Here is a 23814-nt window from a genome sequence, read left to right on the forward strand (position 1 = left end):
TGACCATTTTCCTGGAGTTTACAGCTATTTTCACTTTTTATTCTACCAGAAAGCACCCTTTGAGATCAGACCAGCAGACTGGAGGTTTTTCTCTTCCAGTGAGCTGGTGAGTGATGCAGGCATGAACTGGAACAGCTCTGGGAAGCTGAGCACCATTTGCTTACAGAGGAAGCACTCTTCAGAGCACAGGAGTCTTTGCTGTGCTGCTGTTCAGGGAGAAAATCTTCATCCATCTTGGATACATTATGTACTCCATAATGTATGCACTGGAAAACAGCTGAAGCATTTTACAACAGCTGGCAGGAAAGAGTCCACGTGTTTGAGCGTTTTGGGGAAATTTATGTTTTTGGCTAATGTGCTGCACTATGAATGTTGCACTCACAGGACAAGCTGCTGGGCACATGCTGAGCGAAGTTTCTCTTGGCTATCAAGAAATAAGGAAGAGAGGACAAGCTCCAGTACTGTTTATTGCAGTCAAATAACTTTAAGGCTGCAATTTGATGCAAACTCTGAACAGGGATACTGTGACACCATTCGTGAAGGGAGCTGTCCTGCTTGCCCCCTGCTACCCCCTTTGGTGCCTGAAGTCAGCTGCTCATAGTGGCCAGGGAGTGAATTGGCTTGGGAAAACGGTGTGCCTCGAGAATAATCCCTTTGTTGTTTACTGGGGTACTTTGCAGGCAGATCACTTCACTCATCTGGTCCCCTGGAAGGGTTCAGAAATGTTTGCCCTGGCACACAGGCAGCAGAGGAGGTGAGGGAGGCAGGATTGTTGCTCCCCACACACAGGGCCAGTTTAACATACTTGGACTACAGTCCAAATAAAAACCCAGACTGCATCCTGGGCACAAACGAGAACTTGGGATTGGGTTTCTGCACTTCTCCCTTCCTGCCTTGCTTGGCTCCCAGCACTGCGAATTGCTGGCGTGTGCCATTGGAGTGGATGCACAGATTTCCCTGCTTTGCCGAGCTCTGGGAGTGCCAGGGCACAGCAGCCCTAACTGGGTCAGAGACTCTCTTTGTACAACTGAGCTGAGCTGCAGGGAAACCTTGCAGAGCCACGAAACAGTCTCTCACACATGCAGTGGGGGGGACTGGGTGAGGGGGGGAGCGGATGAAGTGGGGCTGAGCTCCCACCACACTTGGTCCCCTGCCAGCATAAGCTTCCTTCCAGGGCTTACAGGCACGGCACAAGCCTGAGTAAAGCCCCAGCTGCTCCCACGGCTGCCAGGGCTAAGCAGCCTGGAATCAGAGCCGTGCCACCAAGCCCTGCATCTGTCACTGCCATCTCCTCTGTGCCCGGGAAGTGGGGGGACAGTGAACAAGAGACAAGTGAGCCCATTAGCATTTATTACTTGTGTTATTATAGCACCTCAGTGCCTAGCTGTGGACCAGGATCTCATCCTATTAGCACTGTGAAAACCCAGAGCCAAACTACTGTAGTTCCTGCCCCGGAGGGCTTACAGTCTCCTTTTCCAAACAGGGATACAAAGAGATGAAGGGGGTAAAAGGGAGCAGTGACAAAACGTTGATCACTGTGATGGAAAGCGCTGGTTTTCTGCAAAGAACCATCAGCTTTAAAATGCTTAGCTGGAGTTAGATGCTCCTCACACAGTCAATATTTTGTATTTCTCATGAAAAAATATCAAGAAATCACACAGAACTTCATGTTATATTTAGTGAAAAACATTTTTCATTGCAAGAAACACACACAAGGTTATTTTTAAAAAATATTGTTTAGTTTGTATCTTCTAAGCAGATTTCTGATCACGTTTATAAAGTCTACACATGCAGTGTACAAAAAAAAGTTAGATTTTTAACCAACTCTTTTGGCTCATTCCTTTATTCAATTTGCACTCTTGCAAAAAAGAGATACCTTTTAATTTTTGATGAAAAAATATAAGTGATTTCATATTAACTGCTTTTCTTGACACACTTGTGTGATTTAAAACACAATCTAAATAGAAATTATGGGCTAGATACAGGGATAGAGAACAACTGTGTATTTAGGAAATATATGTAACTGATTTTACAGGCTTTTCTGATCAAAAAGTGTGATTACAACGTTGTGCAAGAAGGGCACGTGATTTACAACTTTTTGCAAGCATATCTTATGTGCATATTTTTAATAACTTGCCTGTAAGGGGCCAAATCCTGCTGTTCTGCTTGAAATTTCTCTAAAATCAACAGCTCTTTGACACTGTGCTCTATTCTGCTGGCCTCCTACTGCTGCATGTCATAGTTAATACTGTGAATAACTCAGCTTGAGTTCAATATTCCTGGTTTTAACTATAAGTACTCTATGGTAGTAATTGTTTGCAGGTTTGAGTATCTTACAGAGGCCTACAGGATAGTATGATTTATGCCCATGCAGAGGGATGAAGAGAAACAAAACTAGTTGGGCAGTTTGTAAAACAATTAAATGTTTTCCATGGTCAGCTCTGCTATTTGCCATTTGGATAGCCCTGACTGGAATCACCTAAGTAACCTAAAAAAACCCATTACCTGAAAACAGTTTCCAATATTAGCTTTCTTCTCTCTATGCATCCTCTAAGCTGCTGTAAACATCCAGGGTATCCATATATATACACATACACCCCCGGGGATGTGTGTGTGTACATCCATGGACACGTGTAGGTGCATATATACACATATATACACACACAGAGACACACAGAGATGTACATATATGGATACAGAGCTATGACCTGGTTAGGGAATAACAATGCCATTTTTATTGCATTCTTAAGCATCGTGGAACAGGGGAATTATTATAGGCACACATCTCAACTACTCCTCCTTTACTACAGTCCTAAAGCTCATTTACCTGAGATCTGCATCTGTAAAAATAAAGTTCCATTTTTTAGCTGTGTGTTACAAAAGACTAAATATCAGCCCCACAGATATGAAATTACAACTTACTTTTGAGACTAATTTGCTACAAGTAAAATATTCTATCTTATAAAAAAGATACTGCTGAAAGAGATACATATTAAAAAGGAAACACGATTCTCAGAGGTCTAAAAATCTCCCTATGCCTCCTCACATGGTAACAAATTTATAAAAAATATTTGACACAGAAAATCTCCCCAGGAATCATCCTGCTGTAATCACGTACCCTTTCAAGACACCCATCTCGCACGCGTTATGCGGTTCGGAGGGCACGCTCCGCACAAGGAGCGTTTAATTCTCGTCGTCGCGCCGGTAGTGGATGGTTTGTATTTCCTGAGCTATGAACATGGCCATCTCTCTCGTGCCTGCAGCAATCACTCGGCAGGACATAAGGTCCAGAGGTCCCCCTGAGGACAAGAGGATTAACCAGAAGTGTCTTAAATATAAGCCATGCTGTAATTAGATAGGGTCAGAAACACAGAAACAACTTCATACGTAGCTCCTTCTGGGGTAGGAAGGACAACCTAACTCATCAACTCCTACATGGAAATCTCCAGCAATAAAATATTTTATAAAATTCTAGATACTGAGCCAAAGTATGCAAGAGGAGCAGTGAATGCCTGGATTTGTTCAGTAGCCAACAATAAATGCAATATTCCCCTTTCCTAACAACGGGACAGGAATTAGTTCATTCAATTCATTAGTTCAATCAGTTCATTCATTACCCTTCTTAATCGACCAGATCTTTCCACAGTATCCAGGTACTGGTCACCAATAAACCATTACTCTGAGATGTGTGTCATCTAAATTAATTAAGCAATAATCTGGAGACTGTGCTGCCCTTTACTCCCTCTGAGTAGTTTCTAGTCATATATGTCCAAACTGGTACCTCAGAGTCCTCCTTTCTCGGGAGGATGTCTCGGCTGAAATCTAATTTGAACATCTGAGAGTACCTGCCAGTCTCCTGGGCTGGTTCCTTACTGTGATATGAGGCTTTGAGGGAATTACTCAAAGTAATGAAAATACAGTTTGACTCAGAAGACCTTTGATGGGCTGAAAGCCCATGCTGGAATTACATCAGTGTGTTCTGAATAACCAGCCTGAGCCTAGCGGAGGGTACAGACCTTTCTACAGGATACTGCTAGAAATGAGGTAGAGCCACAGGGGTGACACTCAGCCAGTGCCCCAACAGTCAATGGAAAAGCAAGGGCATCTTGCTCACCTGAAGTGTCTATCACAGTGCCACCTGCCTCTCTGATGATGACAGTGGCTGCTGCCAGGTCCCAGCAGTGCAAGCCAAACTGGTAGTAGGCGTCTGCAGCGCCGGACGCCAAGTGGCACAGGGCCAGCGTGGAGCTCCCGATGACACGGACCCTGCACCCCACAGCAACACAGAGAAGAAAATGCTTTTGACTTCAACCTCTGTGTACAACACACTTGTTTCAATCTTTTTTTTTTTAATATTACTTTTTTTAAAGACTTTTTGGTCATAAACGTGAGACATATGCTGTAAAACATCTTACCCATGTGCTTGGGCCTTGAGCAGTCTCTCAATGTTACCAAGGAACAACTTCAGAGTTGCAGGGTCACGTTTTGGACCAATTTCTGTTAAAATTAAGGCCTTCGAGATATCTGCAATGGTAGAGAGATGTTTCCATTAATTCAGCAGCTTCCAGGTAGGTTCCATAAATTTGTTTTTAAATTAAACACTAATGGACTTGTCACAAAAAAATAATCTTCACGCCCCTTTTACAACCCCAAACTTTTTCATAAAGTGACAACTTTGCATAGAAATTCAAACAAAACTAGGTTTCTCCTATCAAATAGTCTGCTCTAAACACACTTAAAAAAACCCACCCAAAACAGGTGGGTAAGGAATGTAATGCATTCTTACATTCCTTCTCTTTCCATACATTGTTTTATTTCATTGACCAGTCACCTTTTGGCAAATTCACTAATATTAGCAGTCAACTAAAAATAATCCAGTAATCTAATGACTTCTGATGTTAACCTATTTGTGTTTGAAAACATGATGGTTCTTGAATAGAGAATTCTAATGCAATTTGTTAACCAATTATAAACATTTGGGAACCCAGTAAGAGGAAAGAAAAGTTTCCCCCTAAATCACCAGTCATCTAGAAATAGCCCATTCTGGCATTTCAAAGACTGAAGACACCTTATGACAGAAAAAAATAAAGCCCTTCTTATGACAAATCAAAGCAGTATTTTTAATAATAATAATAATAATAATAATAATAATAATAATCTGTGAAAGTTCTATTTGTCTTGTGTTCAGCAAAGGCAATGCTCTCCTGGAGCAGATGGAGATACCAGCCTTGTGGACAGTCAAAGGAGAGACTCACAGTGACTTGAGAGGTGTTGAAGCAGTCCTCATGTGAGATCTGAAAATTGCCAGGCTACAATAAGAGTGTGCCAGTGCAGGTGGAGATGGCTGACAAATGCCAAGTGTCCCTGCTCCTCCTGTGCCAGCTGAACTCAGAGGCATTAAAGGGATGGCAAAACTCAAAGGTTTAGTGGTTGGGAGCTCACTGATTGGGCTGTGCCCTGTGCCAGGTGTCACCTCCTACCCTGGGCTGAAGGTGAGGCATTCCTTCAGGTAGGCAACCTCTGCCTGGTTCTCACAGCTACCTGCATGAGCTGAAAGTTCTCTGCACAAGGAGCAAGGAGGTTTCAGAGAGCAAATTAGGCTGGAGTGGGGCACCATTTAATTAAACAGGCTACTAAAGAATTTACTGTTGCAGATGAACCTCATGGATTCCAGCAGCATGGTGAAATGGTTGGTAAGTAACAGGTATGTAATTAGATTAAAAGTTACGGGGTGTCACAAATATTAACTGTAGGAGCACAGATTCAACTGCTGCTTTTTAAATTACTGTGTTAAAACAGAAAAACACCAATCCAGGCACGCTGGAGGGTATTTGTTGTTTAGCCACTACTAAAAATTCTGGATGGTGAAAGCAATCTGCCTTAGATTATTTTGCATAAGAGACCCAGTTTATAATTAGAGAACATTTAATGTCCATCTCATTGCAGAAATGCACCAAGCATTCACAATATGCCAGTCACAGTCAGGTTGTAACTGAGACAGTTATTCTTGTGTTATTAAAAATATTTCTAATGCATAGAGAGATCTCTTCAATTTTCCTCAAGGCTACAGCTGGAAATTGGATGAACAGACTAAGGCAACTAAGAGGGAGGTCTCTGCTTGGGAAAAAGAGCTGACTGATCACAAGACACTATGAGATTTCAGGAATTCAATATGTGGGGTTGGTAGAAAAGATTTCACAGTGGTATGGATAAATTTATGAGGAAAAGATCAGTTCTGTTGACCCCAGAAGATTAAAAAAAGAAAACGCATTTACAGTATTAACACACGTAAGGCCTGACATCAATCTAAGCATGAGAAGAAAGTATCACTCAAGATAACAGGGAAGATGGATCCTTCATTTAAGTGTTTAATAGCTGCATGGACTCCCTATCAAACCTCTACAAAACTGGGTGTTGACAAAGAACAATGTTTGCCTGGGCTGTGGTTTCAGATGATTAAGCCTGAACAATGAATGTATAAGTGTAGATCAACGTCATACAACAGTCACATTTCCTGAAAACAAATGGCAACAAGTGACATGACAGCTTGGGTCTCAAACACATCATGGCCAATTCAATTCCAGTGGCAGGCAGAGGGAAACACAAGTCTGTCCTATAGGGTTGGTTTATTTCACTGAAGCCACAGCCCTTAGAGAGGAATTGTGATTTAAAACACTTAGAATATCAGTAGGAGTGAGATTAAAGCAGCTCCAGCTTCACTGGTGAAAATTTCCCACCACAAAATGATGTATCTCAAAACAAAAGAAAATTTCAAAGCCTTTGGAAGGGCAGAAGGTCTATTTCCCTTGCTATGTTCTAGACACCCACATAGACTGGATGTCTAGAGAAAGGAAGGCAGAAGTGACATGTGCCAAAATTGTTCATTGCTCCGCTGGAAACCAGAACCCTCTGACTGCAAAAGCATGTGAGGCCATTTCCACGGTGGTTCATGCAGCCCACCTGGGAGCACCCCCAGGTCTTCCTAATAGTCTCTGCCAGTATGGGCTTTTTTGGAATATGAGATATTTGAGCACTGATAAAAATGTGATGTGTAATCAGTGATTCAAATCTTAGGGTTTTAATATTTACAATGACTTTACAATCTGTTTCTCCAAATATGTAAACTCCAGATCACTATTAACTTAGATGAATAGCCAAACTTCCCAAATTTCAGGTGAAATTTTGATGCAGGGTCTGCTTCAGGCACTAAAGAAATCTGTATGTCTAATTGCTCGAATTTACTGTGTTTTGAGCTCACTAAATCTCTCTTTGGGGTGAAATTTTTACCACCTTGTGTGTACAGTGGTGCACACTTCTGGCATATGTCTGCTTCCACTCCCAACTGAGTGCTATGCTCTCCTCTGCATTTTGATTATCTAAAAGAAAACTTCTCTAAATAATATAAAATTATTATTTTATATAATCATTAGATGAACACACAGGTCTATGATTAGTTTAACTATAAATAAAAGACAAAAGAATTCCATTCAAGTGTTGGCAAAGTGTTGCTGGCTATTTGTACATGGAAATACACCTCACACACCAGAGCAAGCTGTTAAAGAGCCCCTCATGAAGCATGCACCCTTTAATTCACTCTTAGCACATTTGCCTACAGACATCAGACACTCTGTGACGTACAAGATCACTGGAAAAGAAGTGAACAGCAGCCACAACAGTACTCTGAATTCGATTCACCATTCCCATTGCATCCTGCTCATAAAAAGTTATGCCAGGGCTCACCTGGAATGAAACTGGTGAATCTACACATTCTTCCTTATTTTAAACAGTGGTTGTGAAGCAAAATAATTTAGGATTATTTAAATAGTTCATATTCAGATGTCTATTTTAAAAAGAAAAGGAGGAAAGTGATTTTTCAGAAAAAAACAAACACAAAACAACAAAATTATCATGCAGGTGAAATACTTTCCATCAGGATAATGATGTTCATTATCCTAATGATGATTTGCAACAACTCTGAAACAAAATTAATATATTCCTTTTAGAGTTCTAACAAAATCTAGACCAACCTGTCTCTTTTGATACCTGAAGCCTTTTGTCATTACAAAATGCCCCTTGACCTCTTCTACCAGTGTATAATCGTTCTTCAGTGCAGTGGTAAATTACACCAAATTCAAGCTTTAAGATTTTGAAAAGGAAAGAAATGAATGCAACTCAAATTACTCATCATAAATATAAACAACTACTAATGGCAAAAAGATCAGCAATATTTTAATTGGTACACATAATAAAGATTACACTGATGCTAAAAAACGGGAATAATTTTACTCTTACTGTGATATTGAGCTATAGGTCATATAAAATTCAGTTTATAAAGAAAAGTTAATGCAAGTTAATGTGTTCCTGATCCTCTAAATTCTTACTCACAGCTTGTTTCTGTTCACATTAGAATGGATTAAACACTGAGTTGTTTTCAAATGCAATTGAAATGTTTTTACTGAAAATACTCAAAACCTCTGAGGCAAGACTCTGAATGCTTTGCTTTCACTGGTGAGCAGTTACTCCTTGAAGCAATCCCACTGACCTTGGCTGGACCATAAAGATTTGCAGCCCCAGGATCAGTCAGGCATCCAAACTCAGGAGTCATGGCACTCTTCATTAACAGTGGATGCTTTTGTAGGCACCTCAGCTTTGGTGGTGCATTGAATTTTTCTGCTTTTTCAATCAAAGCAGTACACTCTAGTCACTTGTCCAAATCCTTCTCTGCAAAATCCTTTTGTGAAAATCTCTTGAAGTCACAGGACTCCAAGAGAAGGAGTCTGGACAGAAATACCCACAATGAAACTTAAGAATGTGCAACACTGGACTTTTCGTGGGAGATTCTGTTTACCAATGAAAAGAGGGTCAGAATCAAACCCTTGGTATTTAAACTTTCTATTACTTTAATAAGCTCCATCAAAAGACTTTAATGCACTTTACAAACTTCAAGGGTCAGCTCTGAAAATTGCCCCTTGATCAGTAATATTAGAATTATTTAATTTAGGGGTACACAAAAATTAAGTGACTTCCCCAAGGTGTCTGAATTTGGCCACAAGGTCAAGAAAACATCTCAGATGTTCTAGACTTCAAACCTTTTCCTGCTGCACTTGGTGTTCATCAGAGACAATTTAAAGGGAATAGACTGTCCTGGCTCCTTACCCCGAGGTCCCATCTAAACCAAGGGGTTTTTTTGAGGAACACACTATTTACAGACTCTTTCCCTAAAGACATCTGCAGGCATTTCTTCAAGGCTTATAATCAGGCCAGTTCCCCTGTGTGTACTTTGGCTCCTTTTCAGTTTACTCTTTTTTCTGCTTGTCCTAATTGTTTAACTGAGGGAGATTTAACATCATTCTTTACTTTTGTTTCAGCTTTGTTTAGTTTACATAACCCAAAATATGCAGCATCAAAATCATGACGGTGTTCTAGAAAACATAAATATCAGCGAAAACTGTCTGGTAATAAAATGCAGTGTTCAAAAGGACCTTTGGCAATGAATAAATTTCAGAAAAGCATGGAAGTGTTTCTCTGCAGTTTCCATATTGGAAAAGTCTAACCAGAGAAGTACACAACATTATTGATTTTAAATCAGTAAGAGGCACTAGCACATCTGAAAACTTGGTTGTTACTGCACAGAATTCTTGCTGGCTTTGCTTAAAGCTATACATATATTAAAGATTGTGGAATTAGGCTGAAAGAGGCACATTCATTGGCAGTTTGAGTAACCAGTTATTTCATAGATATATATCAAATTGCAAACCAGCAACATCTGGAGAAAAGGCACTAGCACAAATGACTATAGCTAAGAAACTCAAAATGGCACATTGAAGGCTAGATACCTTCCCAGCCTCACTATAATCAAGGTCTCATGAGGCAAATATAGCTATTTTACTACATTAACAAAAATACCAATGCAGATTGAATGAACTAGGCCCATACTTTAACCCTCTTCATAAAATCAGCTCTACATTGAGTCCTAGCAGGAGTTAGCTTTCACAGATACTGCTAGCAGGAAAGAGGCAATAACAATAACACAGGAACACTGGGATATATGTTTAAATTATGAAGAGGCAGCACTAAATTGAACTTACTATGGTTTTGTGTAACTAAACCTTGCTCACACCAGTACTTCCTTCTTCTCCAAATAAATCCCATAATACTTTTATTAATTCATAGATTTTTTTTAAATTGCCACTTGGCATATATAGGTTTTACAGGACTATGATTTTAGATGAGGAGAGTGTGATCAGATGCATTTAAAAAGCATAGGAAAATCTGAGTAGTGACTGATTTTTTTAAGTTTTTGTTTTTTAATTTAAAGTTCCCACATGGTTTTGAGACTTCTAGCCAACTCTCAGGTGCCCATCTTAAAGAACATACTTCATACCTCTTTGTTAACAGCAAATCCAATGCTCACCGCCACTGTTGGAAATCTGTGAAAAATAAGAAATGAAATAGTACTGGTGAAAAATCTCTCAACTTACTCCTTATGCAATCCCCTTAGGCAACAAAACCCCACATGCAGCTCTGTAAGTTTATTTGTCAAAATGCACTTGACATTACACTACTTCTCCTTTGTCAGCCCTTTAACTTTGTCAATTCTTTTTAAAATGTAAGTTAATATTGGAGAGGGCAAGAAATAAACTCATGAAGACGTCACAATTTTTACACTGAACATATTGTATATTTTAGGGATGTTTTTGCTTTAGTGTGATTGAATCATCCAGTATAAAACCACTAATGTTATAACAAGTCATTGCTTTTAGAAACACACTTCGTTCAAGCTTTGCATCTGAGGTGGCAATTAAGTAGCATGGAGATACCTTGCTGCTGACCAACAGCAGGAAAAGAAACCAATTCCTCTATGTTGTCCTTTTTCAAAGTGATTGTCATGTATTTAATTTGGTCCTTTTGACTACTGTATAATTATTACATTTTGAACAATGAAATAAATTCATTTCTTAAAAACACATTTCAAAAAGGACTTTGGAAGTCCATAAAATATTGCTAGAAAGAATTGCATGAAACATCACCACATGACACTGCCCACCTCCCCTGGAATTCTGTGTAATTGCACCAAAAGTCAAGGAAATTCTTCTTCTTTTTTTTTTTTTTTTATTTTTCTTTATGAAAATTGTAGTTTTTTTAAGCCACTAACTTTAAGGCAGTGTTTCTAAGTACACATATTATGAATAGTCATTAGTTTACAGTTCCTAACACTCAAATGGTGAGTTAAAAGTCTTAATTTTTGCAGCAAGGACCCCTAGTTTTGTGGAGGTACTTTAGAAATTTAACACCAGCATCTCTGCACAACTCAGCTTTCAGTGCTGCTCTGCACACACGCAGGGTGGCAATTCCCAGGAAGAAGGAAGCGCCTGGGTCTGAAGGGCAGGATTCCCAGCAGGAATGTGCAAAACCCACGGGTGGCGCTGGGCCAAGCGTGCTCACAGCACTGCCTTGTTCCTCCCGCGCCGCGCGCTCGCTCCCTGCACGGGAATGTGGGTGAGACACGGCTCTGAGCTGGGGCTGTGAGTGAGATCTGGGCTGTGAGGGAGAGCGGGCTGTGAGTGAGAGCCGGGCTGTGATGAGAGCGCGGGGCTTTGAGTGTTAGCTGGTGCTTGGCGTGTGAGCCGGGCGGTGAGTAGAGCTGGGGCTGTGAGTGTGAAGCGGGGGCTGTGAGGAAGCCTGGGGCTGTGAGTGTTATCCGGGCTGTAGCTGGGGTGGAGGGTTGAGCCGGGGCTGTGAGCCGGGGCTGTGAGTGTGAGCTGGGGCTGTGAGTGTGAGCTGGGGCTGTGAGTGTGAGCTGGGGTGTGAGTGTGAGCTGGGGCTGTGAGTGTGAGCCGGGGCTGTGAGTGAGAGCCGGGGCTGTGAGTGTGAGCCGGGGCTGTGAGTGAAAGCTGGGGCTGTGAGTGTGAGCTGGGGCTGTGAGTGTGAGCTGGGGCTGTGAGTGTGAGCTGGGGCTGTGAGTGAGAGCTGGGGCTGTGAGTGTGAGCTGGGGCTGTGAGTGAGAGCTGGGGCTGTGAGTGTGAGCTGTGAGTGTGAGTGTGAGCTGCGGCTGTGAGTGTGAGCCGGGGCTGTGAGTGAGAGCTGGGGCTGTGACACGGGGGTGTGATTGAGATCTGGGCTAGTGATTGAGAGCTGGGGCTGTGAGCTGGGGCTGATAGTGTTACTGGGGCTGTGAGTGTGAGCTGTGGAGTGGTGAGGCTGGGGGCTTGTGAGTAGAGCTGGGGCTGTGAGCCGGGGGTATTGAGAGCTGGCTGTGAGTGTTGAGCTGGGGCTGTGATGAGAGCTGGGGCTGTTAGTGAGAGCTTGGGCTGTGAGGGTGAGCCGGCGCTGTGTTGTAGCCGGGGGTGTGAACTGGGCTGTGAAAGCTGAGAGCTGGGCTGTGAGGTGAGAGCTTGGGGCTGTGAGCCGGGGGGGTGTGAGTGTGAGCTGGGGCTGTGAGTGTGTGCGGGGCTTGATGTGAGCTGCGGCCTGTGAGTGGAGAGCTGGGGCTGGTGGGAGTGTGAGCTGGGGCTGTGAGTGTGAGCTGGGGCTGTGAGTGTGAGCTGGGGCTGTGAGTGTGAGCTCTGAGTGTGAGTGTGAGCTGGGGCTGTGAGTCAGGGGTGTGAGCTGGGCGTGTGAGTCAGGAGCTGTGAGCTGGGGCTGTGAGCTGGGGGTGTGACATGGGGGGCAGCAGCACAAACTCCATCTCGCCCTCAGGTAACAGCACAATCGCAGCCTCCCGCACACACACCACACCAGGTACCAAGAGATAAAGGGATGGCTCCTATGTGTGCATCCCCACCAGGGAAAAGCAACTTCAGGAGGAAGGGAGGACCTGTGAGAAGCTGCGTTTTGGGTTCTGATGGGTTTCCCAGGCCATTTACCTGTGCACAAAGTTGCATGTTCCATCCACAGGGTCAATAATCCAGGTGGGACTGTCGGTAAGGACACATTTTGAACCTGCAGCAGTGGACTCTTCTGCAATAAACCTGCATTTGGTGCAAGGGTAAAACAAGTATCCCAGAACATTAGCTTACATACATGGCTTGGAAAGTACAATCCCATCATTCTGGTTTTTAAGAGAGAACTTCTCCCTCTCTCCATAAAACTTGTATAAAAGTAAACATACATACTGCTTTTTAAATTTATGAATTGGTAACTTTCATAGAGATTTTGAGGGAGAGTTCTACAGCATACTATTTTACATGACCAAAAAGGGCTCTTAAGTACACTTCCCCAATACACCATTAAGGAAGCCATGAAAATGAATGTAGAAATAAATCTGAACTGGCAACTCTGGAACTTAAGGAGAAGATTATTTTATGCAGAATATAATTTTATGGGTTAGGTCTGTCTCTTGTAGTAACGAATATAAACTGCAAACTGTATCTGCTTCTCTTCTGCAGTCAAATTCAGTCAGAGGGAAATAATACACTCCTAGAAAATCCACAATCTTGCTCCTATCTGTATTTTTTACAGTAATCAGGAAATTAAGAGGTTTACAAAGCTGGACTTTCTTTTTCCCATGACCCAGAAAAAAAATCAACAAATTATTTTTTGTTTGTTTGTTGTTTGGATGCACAAGGGACAAAATGAAATCTGAGATCATCTTCTCTTCTGTTGTTCTGTCCCAGTTTTTTTTAGTAGTTTTTTTTCTCCTTTTTCCCTGGGAAACGAACATCCAGTTCTGGCACATTTCCTGTCAACCTTAATTATCCCTGCTTTCCCATAAACTGCCCAAGGTCTCTTTCTGTAAGAGATGTGCAGGTGCTACTCTCACAGATTTTCATAAAATCCTTTATGTACAGCAGGAGTGGACTCCAACTGCTAGTACTGAATCTTGCTGGTGGTTTCACATTTGAACAGCTGGTAGTGGTATTCAGAGTTGCTGCAAATGCTTGAAGACAAAAAAAGCTTTTCTCAAAGACACAAAGAGAAAAAAAAAAGGATAAAATAAAGAGAAAATGTCTTTTGCAAAAGAGTCCTATTGGAAAAATTACCATCACACCGCAACAGAGTCCTTCCCTAGGACTAGAGTAGCAGCTATTTTATTTTGTGTCTTCAACTTGTACCTCATGATTCCAGGTAACACTTAAAGCCATGAGTTTAAAATGTTCTGCAGACATCACAGGAGGAGACTTCTGGAATTTTCCAAATGCTACTCTGCCTCAACCTAAGCAGAAACAGACTATTTTGATGGCATTACAGACCCCCAGCTGGTACAAAGAGGGAATTAGGAAATGTTTGTTACTATTTTCATCTCCATTAAAAGAAACAGCTGAAGGACAAAGTGCTAATGCACAACTGAGAAACGAGAAAGACTTGAACAGGTGTTTGAAACTCTCAGTTTAACATAACACTTAGCAGGCTCCTTGCTCTAAATATTCTACTATTTTGTCTTGTTGGTGCTGTATCACTTGACTTTTGCTTTCACAAATCCTGTAATAAGCATTCAAACCCAATCATGCCTTGTCTGTGCTGCTGAATGCAGAGGAGGTTCATCTTGTAGGTGGAGCACCTTCCATCCCACCTCAGATTATCCATATTCCACAGAAATTATACCTCTGCTTTTACCCTCTGCCAGCTCCCCCAGCTGGAGCTTGAACTATAGCTGCTGTCTGGCAAGCCAAAGAAAGGTGAAATGAGAACCTCATTAAAGACAGGAGAATTTCTGTGTAAGATGATTTGCCCTGAAGCATCATCAGCCAGTCCCTCACCTTTCCCTCACAGTGGGGGTGTGATGCTGCAGTCCCTGAGCTCAGAAATGCTAACCTGGAGCTGGGGCACAGCAGTGCCACTGATAAATCCTTCATGCTCAAGAGCAATTTTTCCAAAATGGATGTGGACCAGATTAGGTGCACGTTTTATGAAATCTGGGCTAATGGGTAACAAACCTCCCCCCCCACCCTTGCTGCTATACAACACTGGGAAATGTGAGAGTCTTGCAAGGTCACCTCATATGTCTTGCTTTGCGTCCTGTAAAAACCTGCAAACTAAGCAAAACACTCAGCGTGAAGTTCTGGAGTAAATTCTAGGAACAGCTTGAGAAGTGGGGAGAGCAACCACCTCATTAAAATAGTTAATTTAACATGCCAGCCTGCCAGCTCTGCTGACCTCTGTTCAAATCTGGATTACACTTCACTCCCACTGCAAATGAGTCCAGTAATTTTAGCCAAGCCTTAGACTACATCTGTTCATGCCACTCTGAAATTCATTGCAGGAGCAGCAGGGAAGCTGTACCAAACCATCCTGTGCAGCAGGAATGATACCCAGTCAAATGCAGGAGACTCAATCTGGGCAGGTGCCTCACCTACCCCCATATGGGGATCCGAGGACAGAACAATGGGAAGGTAGAGTTGGATGTGACCCTTCTAAACTCCTGTGTCCTGATTTTAATGTCTGCAGAATTAAGGCCACAAGGAACACAGAAGATGACAGTTTGTGTAATAATAGCAGGGGGAAATGTTGGGACAGCCTTTTGCAACCAGCAGTCCCTGGTAGTCTGGCTGTGCCTACCCACAACTCTTGGATCTATCTGAAAAGAAATCCTTCTGAAAAGACTCACCAGGGCACATCAGAGTACCAAAAAGTGAGCAAAGACTAAAACTTGAGTGAAGTGTGAATGAAGATGATACATACCACTTAACCAAGAAGAAAAAAGAAACATGGGACAGAATTACTTTTTGAATGGATTTTCCAAATATTTCTCTGTACTTCTGAGTACATTTCCAGTATCTCAAGACTCAAAAGCACCTCGGTGAAAACGGCCTATTCTAATAAGATTCCTTTTAATTTTTCTAACACCTTAAGTCCATTTTTGATTCAGAGGACATAAGAATCAAGATGATTTAGAAGAAAAAGAAATCACAGAAATCTTCAGTGCTGCTTTCAAAGCCTGGTTAGGGGAAAGACTGAATACATTACAAATTATATTTTAATATTTTAATTGTACTTCAATTTAACCCCTGACTGTTTTAGTAGACTCCTCATTGCACGTGTTTTAATCTAGTCTAGTTAAATTAAGCTTTAATCTATTTTTTAATCTAAATTAATTAATTATCTAAAGAAATTGAAAGCAAACCCAACAACCACTATCAACAAAACATGACTGTCTTTAAGAAATGGCAGTTCCTTCATTTACTTATAAAGTCAGAAGTTAACTGTGTGGAGTTGATAAAATCTGTGACTTTTCAGTTGCTAGGCCTATGTTGACCTTACAACTTTTGTTCCCATTCTGAGTAACTTGAGTGTGTCTGGTGATTTGCATTTTGTGGGAAATGTGTAGGTTTTATGTTCTCTGCCAGACTGCTCAAGGAAAAAAAAACTAGCACAAGAGTGGAGATGAGAGAAGAGTACAGCCAGCAATAGTAGAAGGAATATTACACAAATAATAGGCTTGTAAAGCCTGGCACTCTCTTGAGAATTGCAGCCAAGAACCACACATTATGCTGTAGAGTACTGCTTCGGTATGCCATCCCATACAGCATGTATTTAGAAACCCATATTTAGTATAAAAATATGCTTTCTGCTCTTTCTCGTGGTGTTGGTTTTTTGCCCAGCAGCATCACTGACAATCAGATTAGTAGCTGAGCCCTTCAGATTTTCCTCTTTGTTCATTTCTGCACAGCACTAGAATGCAAGGCTCATCCCCATCAGAGATGCCCCCAGTTAGAAAGGAGTCAGACAGTCAGACACTATTTAAGGGATACACAAGCCTTGCACTGGCTCTGCAGGAAAATGAATTTTATCCATGGAAGTCAAATGTAGAAATCAATGTCACTCTCTGCATCAAACCAAACCTGGCAACTAATACAAACCCTCTCTCTAATCTGTACATGAGCCGAGTTGTTATTTTCAAGTTGATCACAATAAATCAAGAGGAAGTGACAACCTGATCTACTTTTAAAACCTTGGGTTTGCACCCCATGTAGTATTTATAGCCTGTTTATGAGTAGGCATCAAATAATGATGATGATGGCAAACAGCCCTGCTTCCCACTGATCTTCTCACTACAGAACACAGGGTAAATGTAATTACATGCACTTTTACCTCTCCTGATCTGGCAAAGGCATATGTGTGATGGCAACAGGAAAGGTCTGCAGGGTGGGACCTTTGCTAGTATATATTTCTGCTATATTTTATAGATAGCATTAGCATAATTCTTATACAGTAGGCAACAGACCAGTATTCTGAATATCATGGAGATCCACATGAAACCTTCAGCCATGATGTCCCTACAGGGCAAACATTGCTATTAAGTATATATATCAAGAAACACAGAAATTATAAAGTACTAAGTATAAGGAAATGGGACTTTTATAAAAAACAGTAGTCCTATGAAAGTGTAGGAACAATAGGTAAATATATAAGGAAGATACAGAGACAGAAGAAGGATGCACAGACTTTTAAAGTTCCCTTTAAATGCCAGTCAGAGATGCAGCACGGAAAGGACAGAAAAAGGTCATTGATAGTTGCTATAGGCACTCACCTGTGGGAAGGAAATTTCTCTTTTAGAACAGAAATAATTAAATTTTCCACAAAATGATCAGTTTCTGTCACGAGATCTGCTGCAGATGTCTTTGTGGACACTTGTTTTTCCTCTGTTAGAGCCTTCCTAATAATCTGAAACAGAAGTTCATAAATCAGATTTGTTAGGCTTTCAGCCTGTGCATACTAAAATAATATCTTCACTGAAAAAAATATAGCTAATCCTGAAAAACAGCTGTAGGCCTAATTCTACCAGAGGCTGTTATAATTTTTTGACAAAAAATCCTTCTGAGCTAATGAGTACTCTTTCGGAACATGGCGTTTTGAATCACTCTGCAAAAACCACTCCTGACAGTTCAGAAAAGGATTGATTAAGGGATGCAACTAAGGGAATAAAAGGATGATGGCAGTCATCATGATTTAGAAAATTACCAAAAGTATGCACATGGTAAGATAAAACCTCAAGGCTCAGGCAGTTTTCAAGGAAAGTGCTTTTTCTTTCTTTTTGTTCTTTTTTCTTTTTCCTTTTTTTTTTTTTTAAATATACAGGGCCAATACCCCACTGCTCTCTTACTGTAAAAGATATGCAATAAGGCAAACGTAATTGGTTTCCATTTTGCCAACATTGCTTTTTTGGGGTTTTTGTGGGTTATTTTGAACTTTAAATGCTGACTACCCTCTGGTTCCCAAATAATTGCCATGTGTTTAACAAGAACAAAAATTGAAGCTTTCCCTAGATATGAAACCAATGATTTAAACCTGGACTCTCTTCTGGAAATGTCTTTATCTGATTCTCCAGGGTATTACTGTTACAAGCTCAAGTACAAATGTACATATGGGAAAATACTTAATGAAAGCTTTTCACCTTTTCCCCCCATTTTCTTTCTGTTTTTTTTTTTTTTTTTTCCATTTCTTCATTAAAAAGAAAAATAAAGGGACAGGATGCAAAAGGAGATTGCTTACTTTTTAAGCAGTGAAAATGATAAATTATTTGAAATTTAAAAAAAACAAAACAGAACCAAGCAAAACTTAAGCACCACTTATTTGAAACGCAGCAGCAACAAGATCAACATTCTAACTCTCATCTAAAGTTTATATATTTAAATTGCTTAACTAAATTTCCATTGATAAAGTATTTTAAAACCATTGAGAAATACTAGATGACTAAAGAAAATGGTTCTTCTGCATTATGCATAGGAAAGGGAATCAGAAACTCCCAAATGTCATCTCAACTCTTGTTTTTTGTAGTATAAAATACTGTATTTGAAGGGTGTGCTAATTGATCTGACAAATAATGGATATGGCCAATTATTGCCTTACTACAGAAGTTATCTGGACTAATGCTTCTGCTTTGTGAGTAAAACATCAGCTGTGCCTATTTACTGAGCTTGTGAGGGCAGGTAGTAGCTTCCAGTTTGAGGTCTTGCTAAAGTTCATTACTGTATATCAAAATATTAACCACACTTAATCTTTTTACTCCTCTGTAAAACCTCTCTGTAAATTCTCTTTTTACTCTTCTGTAAAACCTGTGCGGTTATCTTGAAGGATTTACGATAGAAGCATAAACCTGTAACTCCAGCAAGGCCCTTGAGCTCCTCTTCAGCCCAAAGCAAAATCCAAAATACTCCAAGCTCCCTCCGTTGTGTATTCTAAAAAATCTGCTCTGCTGATACCTTTTATTTTATTTGCTCTTCATTACTTTCCTATTGTCTTCACATAGTGAAATAGATGAGGAATGTCCTCCTTTTGACAGAGAAGACTTTAATTTCTCCTTAGCAATGCCACGCTCTTGACTTCTATTCAGTTTGAATGCATAGTAGATGGAGATTTTTGCAGCCATTGAAATCAGTGCCACTGCTCAGCAGGGCAGTGAGATCATACCTGAGCCTTGCTGGGAAAGAAAAAGTGGAGATGAAACCTCTCCCCTGTGGACGTGCTCGGCAATGAGCTGATTGCATTGCATGCTCTGGCACTTGATCTCTCCAGTTTGAGTACAGCCCTTTGCACATGCCAGCTTCAAAGTTCATATTTTTTCATTTCTGATCCTTCACCCTGTTGCCATTTTTAACTTTAACCCTGTCTGTTTCTCTGGTGGCCAGCATGAGGCTGCAGACCCTTTGGAGGTGGGAGTAGGCAAGGGTGTGCCTGCACTATGAAGTGGTGGCCAATGGCCCTCTCACCCATCTCCTCTGCTGACCCGTGCCAAGGAGCCACGATACACATTTAGCATTTACCAGCCCTGCAATGACTGCTTCTCCCCACCTCTTGTGCAAGCAGAATGTCAAGAGGAGAGGAGGAGACAAGTCATGGTGGTGGGCTGAGGTCACCAGCCACAAATGGGCACCACATCTGTGGAGGCTCACCCACAGCACGCAGGATGGACGCCTCTCATTCTGCCACTTACAAAGGGCTTGACGAAAGGGACCCCATGCATTTGCTCCAGCTTGTACAGGTATGCAGTCCAAGCCAGAGCAGCCCCACACAAGGATCACATTTCCTGCATAATTGGTGAAAAACTTTTATTCTTTGGAAAGTGATCAAACAGCTCAGAGCAGTGTAAAAGTCAATTTATACTGAAAAATCCCTAAAAGTCACCTGCCTACAAAAGAGTGTTAGGGTCTGTGCCTCAGAATACTTTGAGAGCATCACTCAACTCTTCTCCTTGCCAAAGCCTTACAATAATGTCTGTGGATACCTGCTAAGTTGCCTGGTCTTTCCAGATGTACTTGGGGTTCCATAAAGTCTCACTCTAGGTTACAGGTAGCAGGCAAGCAGAAAGCAAAGGAACCAAAGGATGATGAAATGGAAACAGGAGGCTGCACCTTATCCCCATTGTACAATGAAATTGGCAATCAAGATGCTGTAATTTGACTTTAAATGTATTTTACTAGACTTTATTCCTGTACTAGGGCTTGTCCTTAGATTACTGAGATTTTTCAGCAATTTCTAAGCAACTGATTTTTGGGAGCATGGTTATTTAGAGCAGAGCCATTTAACACTCTTAGCCCATGTTGCCCCTCCTCTAATGCAGATCTTATCCTAATACCCTGCTTGGGAGCTTTTGGGGGGTTATGCAAAGCAAGGGGCATTCACATCATTACATGGAGACCACATCACAGAGCAAGAGCCAGGCTCTCCCTGCTCCCTCCTTCATTCCCATGGAGCAGGGGAAATGGAGACTCTGGGGCTCAGTGCAGTCAGTCTGGACTCTTCCTTTTTTAATGCCTTTGTAAAATTTATAACAAAGCAGAATGAACAAGACAGAGGCTCAAGATGCCTTTTCCCCCAGTACCTGCCAGGAGAACCACCTACAGTAGTGTGCTCATGTCAGATATTTCATTTCACCATACTGCTTATACTCACCATACACTTCTGGGAGATCAAAGATGGATTTTGGATGCTTGCAGTACTGTCCTGAAATATTTGCTGACTGATAAAATCAAACACCTAGATAAAAAGCATGAGTACCTGCAAATAATTCAGGAAAATCCAATCTGGTTTGCTAAAACATCTGTCCATGTTACATAGAAAATAGCCTAAAAATTTCCCCTGGGACCTAACATCATGGAAAAAAAATCTTGGCTTTTTAGAATACCAGTGAAAGTTTTGTCTTTTTATTTTTTAGTGGTATTCTGCTAGGTCTTTTATGCCTCATAAAATTATTTTCCAAAAAAGAAAAAAAAATAAGAGAGAAAAAAAGAAAAATTTTTAAAAAAGGCTTTGACTTCAGCATACTATGTCCTAGTGTTAGTTTCTTACTCTTATTTTCACCTGGATGTATGTTTACTCATTTTGGCGAAGCTTTTCCAATTCTGCAATTGGAGAGAACAATGCAGATATTACTCAGTGCTCTTAATAGCATCAAAGATGCATGGACTAGTCATGCCTGCTTTTCTTGAGCAAAAAGTCATATCAAACCTATGGGTGTATTCTCATGAAAAGAGCAAGCAGCTTACTTACAGAAAAAGCAGAAGAGAAGTTTGAAAAAGTGCAGTTATTTGTGGCCTTGTAGAGTGAATTTTAAAGCAGGTCAATTACAGACATTACAAAACCATGACCATTCTCGTTATGAAACAGCCATATATATATTAAATGAGAGCCTGTGATATTTCATAGAAGTAATAAGAACTAAAAAACAGGATGGGCAAGAGAAGCAATGATTTTAACCCAGTAATAGAGGTTACTCCAGCAACAACACTTTTGAGACATATATGTGTATATGTACTTATATATACATATAAAGAAGCATCACTTCTTTATTGGCCTTTTAAGTTTAGAAGAAATTATTCCAGAGTATAGACACCTACCTCTTGGAAAGAAGATGTATTTTATCTATAGTCATGAAACAATGCAATACAAATCAAGTAGTTGTATAAGCCAAAAGGGGACACCAGAAAACTGTATTACTGGTTGACTTTTCCTAGAAATCCAAAATCTGGAAGTGTACATTTTTCTTCAGGCCAAGACTCTTGTCGACATTTTCTAATGACTCCAAACCTTCCTAACCTGCCACAGTCCTGAGAAATGGAGCCCCTGAAAAGAAAGGCTGCAGAGGCAAAGTCTGACACAGGGATGGAGACTGGAGTTGGATCTGGGGAGACAGAGAGTGCAAGCTGATTTCTGGGGATGGAGGTGAAGGTGGAAAGGCCTGAGGGATGGGAAGAGAAGCAGAGGAAAAAAATGAACTTGACTAGTGGAATTGACTGCTTTTGGTGATCAAAATAATACTTATTTTTGTCAGTCAATTTTCAACAAAATTCCAGTCCTACCAAATGCATGCTACACCACACTAGGTATCCTTAGCTCTAGTTCATTTGGGAATAGCTGGAAGCAGATTGACACTTAAATAAAAGAACAGAGACATACCTGCACCCTCTCTTCCAGAAGGATCTCCAGTGCCTTTTGTAACAAAAAAGATTCCTTAGCGTGACAAAATAATTGGGAAAAAAAATTACCCAGTTTCCAAAGTCCTACTTAAACAATATCCTTGGCTGGTTGAAATTTGGCTTGCCAAGGAATCAGCTATTTCCTGCCATTTGCAAGGTAGCAATGGCAAACTGTGATTTCAGATTCAAGGATTAGTCTTACAGAATGTTTACTTCTTCCAGGAAAAGGTGCTCAGCTGTAATTTTCTAAGCAAGTGAAATGATTGGGGAAGCTTAAAGCTGGCTTCACAAATTGGTATTTTGAGAAATAAGGTGTGGAGGCTTGAGCAAGTCATGAGTCTCTTCTTGTGAAATGGCTGGCAGAATGCTGTGCCGGAGAAACTCCTGTTTTGAGAGTCTGTGAGAGCATGACCTGTCATCCTGATTTGGATTATCCATTTAGTCCCTGTATTATTAAAACAAGTCTCCTCTCCTCTGGCATTCTGTTCATCTGTGTAGTTGTTTTTCACTAAGGAGAAAATATGTTTAATAACACACCTAAGTAAAAGTTATAGGTCTTGCACTCAAGATAGAAAAGGGAGCTTAAATCAAAGTGTATAGGTATGAAGCGTGTTTCAAAATAGAGCAGAATGGAAATGAGGGAGAAATATACATTGCTGAATAAATTTGTGTTTCACCCAGCTTCTCAATCAATCTGCTGATCCCACTTCTTGGCTCTCTTAGAAGTTTTGCTGCTGCACAGAGTGGGGTCAGGATGCCTACTGAGATGACTAACCTGCTGTGTCAAAACACGGATCTGAAATAAGCTACTACAGACCTTCATCACTCAGCTATTTGTCCCTAGCAAGTGAATTTCAGCCACTCTGAAGACTATGCCAGACCCAACAAGAGAGAAAACCTCCTTGACACGGTTATTTTTCTCTGTACAAGCTGCTGGAAAACAAATGCTGGCCCCGAAGGATGCAACCGCCAAGGGATGGGGCCTCCCAGGGAAGGGGCCCCTCGAGGGGATGCAGCCCCCGAGGGAAGTATCCCCAAGGGCTGGGCCCCCCCTGCCCCGGGCTGGGGCCCCGAGAGAAGTGGCCCCGCGGCATGAGGCCCCCAAGGGGTGGGCCCCCCGAAGGATGCGCCCCCCCAAATTTTGGGGTCCCCCGGGATGGGGCCTCGCTGCCGCCATCCCTCCCGCGGCGGGCTCCGCCGGCGGTCGGGCTGAGCGGGTGCCGAGCCCGCCGCCCTCCTCCCCCTCCCCAGCTCTGCGCACCAGCCAAGCGCCCGCACGGCCCTTCCTCAGACCGGGAGAAGGCTCCTCCGGCCGCGGAGCAGCCCGGGCCGGCTCTCACCTGCCCGGCGCGGCGCGCCAGCTGCACCGCCACCTCCGCGCACTCCTTCCAGGGGTCCCCGCCGCCACCGCCCGCCGCCGCCAGCCCTTCCTCCTCCTCCTCCTCGCACGGCTTCATCG

The 23814-nt window shown here is 41.8% G+C and overlaps 1 protein-coding gene across 1 annotated transcript; it reads right to left on the reverse strand.

Moving 5' to 3' along the window:
• Window positions 1–1333: 1333 nt before the first annotated feature.
• IMPA2 (inositol monophosphatase 2) lies at window positions 1334–23812 on the reverse strand. Its single transcript, XM_030234989.2, has 8 exons — window positions 23696–23812; window positions 17471–17604; window positions 12867–12971; window positions 10385–10430; window positions 8028–8136; window positions 4416–4524; window positions 4115–4266; window positions 1334–3299 (listed from the first exon to the last, which is right to left on the reverse strand). The coding sequence occupies exons 1-8, from the start codon at window positions 23810–23812 to the stop codon at window positions 3184–3186; spliced, it is 888 nt and encodes a 295-aa protein (XP_030090849.1). The 3' UTR covers window positions 1334–3183.
• Between the last annotated feature and the right edge of the window lie 2 nt (window positions 23813–23814).

The sequence above is a fragment of the Serinus canaria genome, chromosome 2 (assembly GCF_022539315.1).
Source record: "Serinus canaria isolate serCan28SL12 chromosome 2, serCan2020, whole genome shotgun sequence".
NCBI lineage: Eukaryota > Metazoa > Chordata > Aves > Passeriformes > Fringillidae > Serinus > Serinus canaria.